The sequence below is a fragment of the Amblyomma americanum genome, chromosome 1 (genome assembly GCF_052857255.1).
Source record: "Amblyomma americanum isolate KBUSLIRL-KWMA chromosome 1, ASM5285725v1, whole genome shotgun sequence".
Classification (NCBI taxonomy): Eukaryota; Metazoa; Arthropoda; class Arachnida; order Ixodida; family Ixodidae; genus Amblyomma; species Amblyomma americanum.
Window position 1 is genome coordinate 78,762,188 of NC_135497.1, and position 13,361 is coordinate 78,775,548.

Genomic DNA, 13,361 nt, shown 5'->3' on the forward strand with positions numbered 1-13,361 from the left:
CCACTAAATGCACTGATCATAGTACTTGCATGCGGCACAGCGAAATGGTGATATCGATATGAGATGGAATTCCGCATCCGACGCTTCAACCCTCGAAATGAAAAGAGGCAGGATTAATTTTTCCCTTTGCAAAGCAAACATCTAGTAGAGCCCGCTGTTACGTTCGCGGTAGCTGCGTTTTTCCCGGTACGTTTTTTTTTTCATATGAGCCAGATAGTCCAGCTGCCACAGAAGCCCCGTCAACTGAAACTTGATCGCATATATCAGTTACATAATGCAATTGTTGCATAATTCCCTTGTCGTACGTCGCGAAAGTCATCTCACGATGGTAGTTTACACCGTCCCGGAATTCGTTCAATGCGCGCGTAATGGCGACGCCGGCCAGAAAAAGCGATACTATACACGTACTCTATATAGGCACTTGTTCGCCGCTGCGTTCGGCGACTTCTGGAAGCACCCAGGTCAACGCCAACATACTTACAGAGCATGTGATTTTTTGTGCGTCTGTTTGCACAGTTACATCAACGCTGCCGTGCTAGCGCGAACGACAGCACAAAAACGAAACTATGCCGCGGCAGACTGCACAAATAGCGCTGTACGAAATGCGCTTGCCTGGGTTCGCGCCGACAATTTTGTTTCTGCCATCCGCTTTACTCTTGTTGCCTGCACCTTAAAATACACAATTTCTAGATTCCAATATAGCGATGATTCTATGGAATTAATGTGGCCACCGCAATAGCAGCGAAGAAGCGCACGGGTAGCGCATCTTCGCACTCTCCAGGCGTGCTCCCTGTTCATCGCTCAATGCCTTCCACAGACAGCTGCTCGGGCTAACCTAGACTCATCGCAGTGCGTTTCTGAAGGGCGGTATTTGCTTATGTCTGCTTTGTCCCCCTTTCCCTTATATATAGTGTTCATTCTACTTGATCGCTATTGGATGTGCTATACTGGGCACATCCAATGTGCCCAGTATGTCCCACAAATCCTCTTCGATAACGTTGCCATAGGCTCGCCTGATATCCAGAAATGCTAGCCGTAGCGGCCTGTGTTCCTTTTCAGCAATCTCTATATAATGCCTCAATGAAAACATATTGTCTCAGCTCCAAACTCCTCTGTTTCCGGAACCCATTGTGTAGCTCCCCTAGCACCCCCTCAATCTCCACCCAAGCCTGCAGTCTGTCCTTTATAATCTGCATCACCACCCTATAAACCATCACTTCACTGTTATGGGACGGTATTTGCTTATGTCAGCTTTGTCCCCCTTTCCTCTATATATCATGTTCATTCTACTTGATCGCCATTCAACCATTATCATTTCGTTCACTTCCACTATTAATGTTTGCTTGGATTTTGGTCCTAACTTCTTTATTAACATAATCGGAATACCATATGGTCCTGACGACAAGCCACTAGCAGCCTTCTTCTCTTGTAGCAACGCGAGCGCATGGTTGTGCTCTCTGGAGGGCCACTGCGTCCGACACGGCCGCGCATCGAAGCGAAGTGGCAGATGACGCGAAGCGCCACGCCCAGGTTCAACTTCTGCGCCACTCGACTGCGATGAGTGGCCGTGTCGGACACAGTGGCCCTCCAGGAAGTGCAGCCACGCACTAGCGTGTTCAGGGTGGACGACCCTGTACGTATGGGACCGCTGCTCGCTTCGACCGACGAATGCCTCGGGGGCTGCGAACCACCGTGCCTGATCGTTTTTCTGACCATTGCCACACGTTGTAAAAAATTCACATTACTAACTTGCCTATACTCTGCGCAAATCAGAACGAAATCTCGGAACGGATGAGCGCACATATGGCCACTCGAACAACCCATAAATAACGCGAAATGAAAGCGTATTTTCACACGGTCAATTACGACAAGACTTTCCTGAGAAAGCTTCGAAAAGACTTTCATTTTTCTGGAGCGCCTTCGAAGGCAGAGGGACTACACAAGTGCGAGCACACAAACCACACAAGCGTCCTTTCACAACGAATGTGCCACACCACACGTCTAGAGCATCTAGAGGCCGACCAAACAAGCAAATGATGCAAAACAACCGCACGACCGCGATCTAGAAATCACAAATGACGCCAAGCCAATCTATAAACCATGGGTGAAAATAACGCTTTCGCTATTATAACCAGGTCGGAATAACGATTTGGCTTGGCTTTTCGTTATTTTCACCTGGTCGAAATAACGCCGGCCGTTTAGAAATTGTTTTTAGATTTCGGCTAACGACAGCCACAAGCACAAATAAAAAGTTTTTAAGCAGGCCTTAGCACAAGAAACAACGTTTTTCCTCTTATGTGTTCTTTTCAACGTAGCGCCCTATTTAATAATACGCCTCAGTGGGCGACGTTCTAACTTCAATGAGGCGAGCATCACATGATCTGTTTCGTCGCACTAACCGAGATGGCTAAACTGTGTGTAAGCGCGGCGAACTGCAGTTAACTTTAACCGCAGTTAAACGCCTTAACTGCAGTTAAGCTTAACCACGGTTAAGGCTACCCGTGTAAAGAGGGTATTACACGGGCGCGCTGGCCACCACGAATGGGGAAAGAAGGCACCAATGCGACTCTGCTCATTTCCGCCCCAGCACTGACGTGACGTCTCGGCAGCGCGCTGCCTTCTGCGGAGAGGGTAGCATGCCTAAGCTTGACAGCAACAATTTGCTGCTAGGGAGGGAATGTCCGAGGGGATAAAAGGGGGAACGCGCGGTGGGAAGGAAACTCTCCCTGCCGGACCTGACCTAAGTGCCCCAAGGGCCCCTTTCGCTGCCCGCCGGCCCCCGAACACCAACGCCGGTCGACGTCGACGACTTGGTGAGCTGCTGTACATCGATTTTACGGATAGAACATTCTTCCGCAGTGTGCTTTACCTCGCGTTAGGATAATAAACTATTTCTTAACGAGCCCTGCCGTTGCCTATTTTGTCCGACCTGCCGTGGCTGCGACTCTGCGCCACGGGTTGGGGAAACGTGTAGCGTACTTTAAACACAGACTGCGACATATTACTAGCGTTAAAATACAAAGGACAAAGAGCAGAAACACAAAGGACAGATGCTAGACTTCAACTCTCTATCCTGCGTGTTTCTGCTCTTTGTCCTTTGTATTTTAACGCTAGTAATATGTCGCAGTCTGTGGATCAAAAGCACCAACTAACCCAACTTAATTCTTTAATCAAGCGTACTTGAATAACGCTTGCGTGTAGCTGGCACGGAAGCTCGCCATTCCGGCCGGCTGGACCAGAGTGACCCCATATACTAGAAAGGCCAAATAAGCACGAGGCGTCACCAGGTAGCAGCGAACATTAGATTGTTTATGTGGGTTTAACGTCCCAAAGCGACCCAGGCTCTGAGGGACGCCGTAGTGTAGGGATCCGGAAATTTCGACCACCTGGGGTTCCTTAACGAGCACTGACATCGCACAGTACGCGGCCCTCTATAATTTCGCCTCATTCGAAATTCGACTGCCACGGATCGAATCCTCGTCTTTCGGGTCAGCATCCGAGCACCATAACTACTGAGCCACCGCCCCGAGTCGAACATTAGAATAGTGCTATGAAACTGTTATGCAAGTTGCAGTAATGTTGCATGCTTCATCGTAATGTTGCAGTGTGGTTAAAAACTGCGAAATGTATATGGTTCCTTGGCACTCAGAAAGGGATTACATATAACGCTGTATGTTAGACAGAATAAAACACTATTTTAACGCACTAAACAAACACGTTTTAATATAGTCTTCTAAACGTTATTATAATGTTAAGTCATAACTATAAAACGACTGTTTTTACAGTAAAAATGTTTTTGAACTAGCAGTACTTTGCGACCACATCTCTCAGATTGTCTCGCCATAAATTGCATGCACATTTTTATAACTTTATCAGATAACTTTGGTTACTGCCCATCCGTCCAGATCACTCATGGGAGATCCCTCAGTAATGACTATTTAATCTTCACTCTATGACATCCGTTCAGAGGTGAGTGAATAGGAGATGTATGTTGTTCTCAACAGCGGTGCTGAATTGTCGCCCTCGTTGCTGATTCTTGCAAAGCGTTCAAAGTTGTGTGCCGTCACAAGTGGCAGGCGTGCATATATAATAATAATAATTGGTTTTGGGGGAGGAAAGGAAATGGCGCAGTATCTGTCTCATATATCGTTGGACACCTGAACCGCGCCGTAAGGAAAGGGATAAAGGAGGGAGTGAAAGAAGAAAGGTGTGCCGTAGTGGAGGGCTCCGGAATAATTTCGACCACCTGGGGATCTTTTACGTGCACTGACATCGCACAGCACACGGGCGCCTTACCGTTTTTCCTCCATAAAAACGCAGCCGCCGCGGTCGGGTTCGAACCCGGGAACTTCTGATCAGTAGTCGAGCGCCCTAACCACTGAGCCACCGTGGCGGGGTGGCGTGCATGCCTGTTTCATTATTTTCGAGAATGTTATGTTGTATGTTGCAGTTATGCTCTTTACGTGTTTCATTAACGTACAAGGAAGATTATAGTAAGGTTTTCTGTAACATTGCAAAAAACATTCGAAAGGACAATGAAATAATATTTGACGATAACAAAAACGTTTGGTTTGGCTTGGTTTACGGGGTTTAACGTCCCAAAGCGGCTCATGCTACGAGAGACGCCGTAGTGAACGGTTCCGGAAATTTCCACCACCTGGGGTTCTTTAACATGCACTGGCATCGCACAGTACACGAGCCTCTAGAATTTCACCTCCATCGAAATTCGACCGCCGCGGCCGGGATCGAACCCGCGTGTTTCTGGCCAACAGCCGAGCACCACAACCACTCAGCCACCGCGCCGGGGTATAACGAAATATTATTTTAAAATATCAGTGCTACATGGGCCCTTTCTTAACAAACGTAGCTGAGCGCAGATGACCAACGGGCGCATTTCAAGCGCGGACACTTTTGTGCGTGACACTAATGAGAACACTTATTACGACATTAACGTATGTCGATGTGGTGCTTCTTTATCTCTGACGGGTATGATTTAACAAATCCAATCAGATTTCATTTATTTCTCTTCGTTATTATTAAACCCTTCCTCTTCCACAGCAGTCCATAAATCATACCGGCTAATGCTAATCGTCGAAGAGACCCAATAAAAAAAACTGCTCTAGCGTGCTGGCCTCAAGTTGAGTGCCACACATGACGAACTGAGGGCACAATGCGCAATTGCTCCACGAAAGCAGTGCGCAGTAAACTGTGAACTCGTCCTTCTCTATAACCCGCTGCACACATGATTATGAATATGCGCTCATATTTCAAGCGTCATATGACTAATAATTTTATGCGCAGGATAATAAACACAAAATGGTACGGCTTTGTAAGTCAAAACTGAGGCGACCAAAACCACGAAACGTCTTTTCTGGGCAAGCATCATCGCAATTTTCGTCTCTTACCTATTTGGCTAAACGCCTCAAGTTTCGCTTCTGATTTGTTCGTCTACCGCCAGCACACAAGTCGTCATCGTCTGTGTAACAAATTCTAAATTCTCTCCAAAGCGTGCGTCGACCGTCTATGCGCTACGCGTTCACGGGCGGCTTTTTCGAAATACAACCAGCGATTTCTTTCACGTCTCGTTTGTTCTTTTCCACCCTCGAGAAAGAGAGAGAGAAACTAATGAATTATCTCTTCAGTTTTGGAGCGTGGCTTTCCCAAGTCCGATATTCCAACGGCGGTTGCTGCCATCGAGGCCCTCTTCACCAGCTAAAGACCTCTAGAAACGACATTGTTCGGTTTACAGGAGATTACTATAGCTACGGCAATTCCGCCATCGCCAAACACGCTCGAGGCAGTGTGCAATGTAAAAAGAGGCGCAGATTCCCAGGCGGGCCACAAAAGCAGTCCTCCTTTGGGGCGCCTTCACGTGCCAGTTTTAACTGCAATCCTCCTGGCCGAGTTTTTCTCGGTTCTTCTTATTCTGCTTATACAATGCCCCTCTCGTTTCTCACTGCGGGTCATTATTGATTCGTTACCACTATGCTCATGCTTGGCTACATCCATTCAGTGCTCTTCGGTGTCTTGTTATTTTAATTAACAAAGTTACCTGGCTCCAGCGGTAATTTTGGGATCTCATTTCGAATTAAAGCAGCGAGCAACACCACCGCCTTGCGATGTGCTACTCGCTGTCACGCTCCGTAAAGCGCTGCCTCCCACCCTTGCATGGCTTTGCGCACGCATTGCTTGCCTTTCCCGCCTTCTCGTCCGATGGGCTCCGCGCACGCTTTTGATAGCTAAGATCACGAGCACAAACCCGCCTTTCACCGGAACCTATCCCGTTAACAGCCAGGTGTGTAAAGAAATGGGGGTAGCGCAGCGGTGGCCAAGTGGTTGAGCATCCGCCTCGCATGCGGGAGGTGTGGGGGTTCCATCCCCAGTACCGCCGCGTACCCACCGGTGATACAATGAGCACGAGCTTTCCCCTGCCTGGTGCTCAGCTTTCCTAAGGTGAAATGCTTGGGAAATGGGTCTTTGACCCCACCTTGAGTAATCAAAAACACCTTGTGCCATGGCGCTCCTTGGCCACAGTTGCCCTTGCACCATAAAAGTCCATCTTCATCATCAAAAAATGGGGAAGGGGGCGCGGGGCACCTAAGCTCTGCCTCAAGAGTATGACGCTATGGGTTTAATGGGTTAATGCCCATAATTGCAGAACTGCCCATTCTCTCCTTAACGTTCATAAATCCCTGGGATTCCTCATACTACTCCTTTCGCAGTGGTGCAGCGGTTAAGCGATGTGCCAATGAACTGCGATGGCAGGTGCTGCCGCCAATGTGGCTTATGGAACCCAGGTTGCTCTTCCCGGGCAACCTCTCGCGACCAATCATTAGTTTAACTGCCGCCTGCCTCGGTGAACAGTTTGCTGACAATCCGGTGGGCAGGTTGTGACGAAGTTACGAGGTTACGTGACCTAGGTGGCCCACCTGCCTGCTTGGTTCCTTCTCTGGGGTTTTTTCATGTATTTCTCGTTGGCAGCACGAGCTCGTTTACGCTGTCGCATTCATAGGGGGTAATCTGAAAACAACAAGGAGAAAAATGAGCTTAGCACTGATGAAACAGGCAAATAGTGAGACGCAGAGATAACAAGACTAATACAATAAATCTTAGGCCACCTCTGGTACATTGTTATGGTAAAGAAGTGATTGCGGCATCAACACCGTACCTGAAATCGGCAAATTCAGACGCAAACTCTCGAACTGCCCTTGCCAGCTTTTCTGGTGTGCAACGATATTTTTGCTAGATGAATTATTTATCCGCATCAGACGTTCTTCAGCGCGGACAAAGCCTCATTTGGCTCACTGGGACATATTTCTTGCAGAATTCAAGCGTTGTCACAAGTCACCCTGTGTATAATATTCTGTTTTCTGGCTCTTCATTCTTGTGGCTGCAGTTATTTTTCATTTAAACTGGGGTTAGCTTCATTCTTTTTATTCTTTATTCCGAGCTTAGCTCATTTTTCAACATTATCCTAAAGTTGGCAAAGAAAAAGATGTTTTGTGTTCAGAAACAAAGAAGAAACCGATCAAACGGACGATGCCACGCGGCGGCATCGCCTGTGTCTTGGCTTATCCCCCGCATTGGGTACACGCCATTACCTTCATGAGGACAGCAGCCATCTAGACCCGATGTTCCACGGCGGCAAGAACCTGCGCGGACGCTGAGCCTCTCAATCGCAAAGTGGCACTGCCCACAGCCATGTCGCAGGAGTTACCGCGCCAAGCTCCTCCTAGTAGTGAGCTGGCACCCATCATACAAGCAAGAGCAGAGCAGGCGGCCCTGGAGTGGCCGCGAAGGGACATCGCGGTGTCTGACGAAGAAGCCATGGTATGTGTTGATGCCGAAGAAGATCAAGACGGTGCCACGGGAAGCCTTGCTCCTTCCTCGCACTGCGGCATTCAGCGCCATGAGGGGCAAGTAGTGAAAGAGCCCCATGAGCTTACGCCACATTCGGGCGCAGAGGTGGTCCACGATCGGTCCCCAATCGTTGCCCGTTCAATTACTGTAGCGGCTAGGACGGAAAACTCCAACCCATCAGGCATAAATTCCATCAATATTGAGGCCCATACCGAACCATCACAACTGAGTAAGCTAAACCCAGATACCACCGCGGCTCCACGACACCTATTAATGCAATGCGGAGAACCGAGCAGGCTTGAGCAGCAACTCGATGACCGTCCGAAAAGGCTGCACTCATCGCAGAGCTCCTTCGCTCTGAACACTGGTCACATGGCTCAAAGCTCATTGGAGCCGGAAGAATGGTCGCGCCGATGGAAGAGGTTCCTGATCCGGTGGAACCAGCTGGAAGATGAGCTTCAGCTCAGCAATGATCTGGAATCGAAGCGCATGATTCCACTAACGCCCGCGGTGAACGAGGGCGAGTCGATGCAGTTGAGCTCCGACCCATCACAGCTGCAGGAGGATGAGGAGGCAGTGGCCAACTCCACAGGTGACGTGCAATGGCTGTATGAGGTGCAGCCTCTGCACGAGTTTGAACCGGAAGCAGAGGTGAGTGCAACGCACTGCATGGACTAGTGCCGCATGCACCGTAAAAGGCAGAGGGTTTTATGCTCAATTGAATTTTAGTTTTTCGGGCAGGTCATCAGCTCAGTTTTTTTTGCGTCACATCTAGAGAGAGCTTCCTTATTGTATAATGTTCGCAAGTTATGCGAGCCCATTGGGTAGTTTATTTTCTTTCTGCTAGGTAGCGCATGTAAAAGCACACAGATTGCGGCCCATGAATGTTGCTGAACTCTTTTGCACACCGAACATCTTCGACTCGTCCAACCTACGTTAGGTCAACAGGAGGCGATTTAGGAAGACGTTCCCGAATAACGCCTCATCTGCTCATAGCCATGTAATCTCGCTCACACGCGCACATGTTTGGATAGTCAAGAGCAAGGGTCCTCATACTGGGCTCTTCTACTTTTGTGGGTTGCGCGAGCACCACACTGGCTTGTCTCCCTTCTTGGGGCACTTTTTGAGGGCACATGTTAACCGTGCACAGTACGTGGTTCGTTAAAAGGCATTTCAGAGCGTCAGATCCTTTCCTCAGTTTCGCGTAGTCGGCGTCGACGCCTTCCGCGGCATTGACCGTAGCAGCGTGCCAAGATGCTTCGTGGCAGTAACTACACGGCGTGTTTGCCTTGACGGCAGCGCCAGCGGCGGTGACTTTACTGCCGAACTTGGCAGTGTGCCAACGTAATGCTGCGCCCGGCTGCGTAAGTGCGAATATGTTTAGAAGGACGGCAAGACTGTGTGAAATGGGAATGGAGCCCCAGACGACGCGTGCTGAGTACATGGACTCGTGCGCAGCGACTGAACACGAGGCCACACCCCCAAGTTACCAAATTCGAGACGGAAAAAAAAACCGTGCCCGTCTCACCGGCCATTTTTGCGGGTGGTTCGATGGCTTCAGCGGCGCACATGTGAAGTTGTGCCGCCGGTGGGTCCATTTGCGCTGAAAATCTTGTATCTGTAGAAATATATTTTATAATCAAAAAGAAGGGAAGCACTTGTGTTAGCGACGCTTCGGTATTCCTCCGTATAAATGAAGTTTCCTTTCTGGATAGTTTTTCGTTACGTCTTGTTCTGTGCTACTTCGCAGGCCAGCATTTATAGCGGCCGTCTGTGGTTTTGTTTAGGTGGGTTGTTAATTTTTTGTTATTGGTTTTACCCTTTTTCTGTCATTTTTGGTTTCTAACTGGTTTTCTTCATGTGCTTGGCTCTTCTTTTGCTACGATTGTTACTTGTTATTGGTTTTTTACTTTTTATTTTTGGTCTTTTGGTTTCTGACTGCTTTTGCTTCTCCTGTATGACTGCTGTTGCTCCTATTGTTTGACACTGCTTTTGCTAAGAGATGTCTCCTCCTTTTCGTTTCTAATTCCTTTCATCATAATCTGTTAGTTTAATCTGCAGCTGTTAAAACTTTATTGTCTGTTATCCTGATGTAGCTGCTTTTTATTCCACGTGCTGGGCTAGGAGCGATAATGCGATGAGAATCGTGCTTGAGCTTAATTGTTTAAATGCGGCACTTTTCCGTGTAATAAACAGTTGGTAGTGTGCGCATGTGGTGTCTCTTTCTTGTTAGTGTTCTTGTTTGCGCCGCCACTCATTTCATTTCACGAAATATTAAAAAACGCTGACGCCGTGCTGGCGGCGTGCGGGGACCAGCAGATAGACAATGCAGGCATCTGCTCTCTCAGCTCAGCTGACAACAGTTTTCTACTTTATCAGTTTAGAGTTTCAGATGTGAGCATGAGTGAGAGGTGAGTAATTAACAAAATACTGATTGCTGAAATCAAGAGAACGAATAAACGCTTACAATAGTGAATGAAACGGAATCCACATGCAACAACGACAGATTGCTATCGAGGGATTGCGATACGTGTGTGTGTGTGTGTTTTGGCGGGGTCATTTTAGCACATTGCAGTCGGCTGGGGTTCATTGCGGCAATAAATGTTTTCCTTAACAGGACACATCTTTGTTTTTTTTTCGCCGAAACAGGTGTCGGCTGCTTGGGATCCTGAACTCGAGCTCTCGTTTCTGGAACATCAGGATCCTGGATACCCGCGAAGTTCGACACCAAAACCCCTCGCTTCTTTATCCATCTTGGACCTGGGACAGCCAGAGCTCTCGACTACTCGGTGTTCGGTATTGGATAGCACCTTATCTTTCCTCGACCTGCCATCGCCACCAAGTTATCTGGCGCTGCCTCCGATTGCTGTTCGATCGGCGCCTAAAAGCGATGTTGGAGAAACCGATACAGGTGCTGCCGCTGCCGAGAAGCCCGCTCAAGAGTAGCGTATTTCAAGTGCACGCAAGCGAAGAACAGCGCCAAGATAGACGAGGTATTCACCGGGAACACTGCAGACATGCGCCCTGTCCTGTATCCAAGCTCGGCACATGGGCCCCACCAGACTGCGCGCACAGTTGCCACCACCTATAGTGCACCATTGGGAGAACGGCTGGAACCACCCACAGAGAGGAGGCCGGAAACGAAACACTACTGTGTATCGAGGCCGTCCACAGGTGCTGCATGCGAGAACCTCGCAAACCACGCAGCGGCTCGTCCACTGAGCATCCAGCATGACCTACCATTCGATGCGTCGAAGGCCAGCACATCAAGTAATAAAGGTTCAGCCTGTTCATGAGGAATCCGGTAAATTCCGTTCACCGAGCTCGTACTCGCCGAGGGGCAGCAAATGAAAGTGCTCATAAAAATAGAGAACTGCGTGCGGAGGGGTATTCACAGCTGATACTAGAGACACTTCACACATGATCCCTCTATGTGCAGTCAGTGCTATATGAAACGCGTGCCATATGAAAGTGCTCATAAGAATAGGAAACTGCTGATACTAGAGACACTAGAGAGATGTGAAACACTGCCATGAAATTTTGAAAAGTGTTAGCTTCATGGTAAAAATACATCAGGGGTTGATTAATGATTCCGGAGAGTGTAACTACTACAAAGCCTTCGCCGTGAAAATCAATTAGGTTATCGTACAGCCTTCCTCAGCTAAGATCTCTTTGTTTTATTATTGTTGACGTTTTAATTAAACTGAGCGCGTTTATTTTTTTTATTCTCTTTACACTCAAGCAAGTCGTACTCATTGAAAAGTGGACACTGATGTTCTGTTTGCAGGAAGAATTAATCGCTGAGGTGAGCATCAGAACCTACAACGAGAATACTTTTCAGAAAATATCCATAATCTGCAAAGATAATTTCGTAAAGTTAAGAATTAGACAATTTTTTTAGATTTCAAACATAATGTCAGGGGTGGTTTTCTGCATTCATTTACAATTCTATACCAGACCTCCCAGCTAAATTTAGCCAAGGTTTCGGACTATACCCGAGCACAATAGGGGAATGCAACTTGAACCATGTTACTGAACACTGTGCATAGCAAGTCAGAGTATTTTTATATTCTGCTCAATTGAGTAATTAAATACCTTGAAAGAAGCAGCGCTTTAGATATTGCATTTCGGGAGAAAATTGCAGTGGTAAATTGTAGAGCTTCCCTAAAAACCACTAATTCATAAGTTTTTTTCAATGCACTTGAAAACTAATTTTTGTGGAAAGGAAATGGCACACTATCTGTCACATATCGATGGACACCTGAACGGCGCCGTAAGGGAAGGGATAAAGTAGGGAGAGAAAGAAGAAAGGAAGAAAGATGTGCCGTAGCTGAGGATTCCGGAATAATTTCGACCACGTGGAGCAAAATGTGATGTGGGAGGGCCGTCTCCCCAGCTCACCTTAACACCGCCACCGCTCTTCTTCGGTTGCCCCGGCAGCTGCTTTTGCTGCGGCTGTTGCTTGATGGCGTTGCCCAGGGGTGGGTAGGACCCGTTCCGGTTGGACCCTCGGCTCCAGCTCCGGCTCCTGCCGCGGCTGCGGCTCCGTGTTGTGCTCCGGCCCCGGTCCTGCCTCTCGTTCCGGAACCATCTTGGTCTTCTTCCTCGGCTGCGGCTTCGGCTGCGCCGCTGCTGCTGCTGGGGTCCCCACCGCTGCTCGCTCGCTGACTTGTGTTGTTTGCACTCTCTCGTGCCCACCGCGTGGTCGCAGCCACACAGCAGGCACTTGGGTGTGCATTGGGGCACTTCCGGCGGATTCTGGCATCCGCACCGCCTGCAGGTTCTGGTTCCCGGGTTCGGGCAGACGTCCATTCGGTGCCCCTGTTGGCTGCAGGCGAAGCACACCTGCCTCGTGGGCCGGTACGGGCTGCACCACATCTCCCCGCCGTAGTACAGCACCTGCTTCGGGAGAATGCGGCCGTCGAAGGTGATGACGGCCATGCTGGATCTCCCGAGCATTCTGGCTGCCAGGATCTTCACGCCTTGCGTGCGGACTCTGATGTTGGTCTTGAGTTCTTCCAGTGCGGTTCCCGGGTCCACGCCGTGGACGACCCCACGCAGCGTGCCTTCCGATGCTGCCACGTGGACATTGACGGCGTAGCTCTTGCCCCTGAAGCTCAGCTGCGTGATGCGCCTAATCTTCTGTACCGCGTCTTCGTTGTCGGTGCTGATGATGATGATGTTCGATCCGTTGCGCAGTCGGATGATGAGGTCTTCCGCCTTACATCCTTGTTCGGTAGCCGTGATCACCGCCCGCGCCACTTGGTGCGTCTGCAGGCGTTTAACAGCGAGTCCCCTCGGCCGAAGAACTATTTTAAGGTCGTCTCTGGGGAGCGGCGGCAGTCTCCTCCTCGGCGCTCCTCCTCTCTCTTTCCTCTCCGGCGCAGCTGGCGCTCCATCTGTGACCTTCGCCGCGCCTAGGGAAGGCCCGTTCTCTAGGCTCGTTCCCACCATAACTTGCTGCTTGTTATCGCTGCGTTGGCGTCTCTTCTGCCTTCTCG

The 13,361-nt window shown here is 49.2% G+C and overlaps 1 protein-coding gene across 1 annotated transcript; it reads left to right on the forward strand.

Moving 5' to 3' along the window:
* The first annotated feature begins 7,424 nt into the window (after positions 1-7,424).
* LOC144133488 (uncharacterized) lies at positions 7,425-11,153 on the forward strand. Its single transcript, XM_077666619.1, has 2 exons — positions 7,425-8,511; positions 10,510-11,153. Exons 1-2 carry the CDS (start codon positions 7,702-7,704, stop codon positions 10,804-10,806), a joined length of 1,107 nt encoding a protein of 368 aa, XP_077522745.1. The 5' UTR covers positions 7,425-7,701; the 3' UTR covers positions 10,807-11,153.
* Positions 11,154-13,361: the final 2,208 nt, after the last annotated feature.

Excerpts from the sequence above, each read along its gene's own strand:
- LOC144133488 (XM_077666619.1), top strand. The coding sequence starts at position 7,702 with ATGTCGCAGGAGTTACCGCGCCAAGCTCCTCCTAGTAGTGAGCTGGCA. Across the intron at positions 8,512-10,509 it reads AGTTTGAACCGGAAGCAGAG|GTGTCGGCTGCTTGGGATCC; the intron begins GTGAGTGCAACG and ends TCGCCGAAACAG.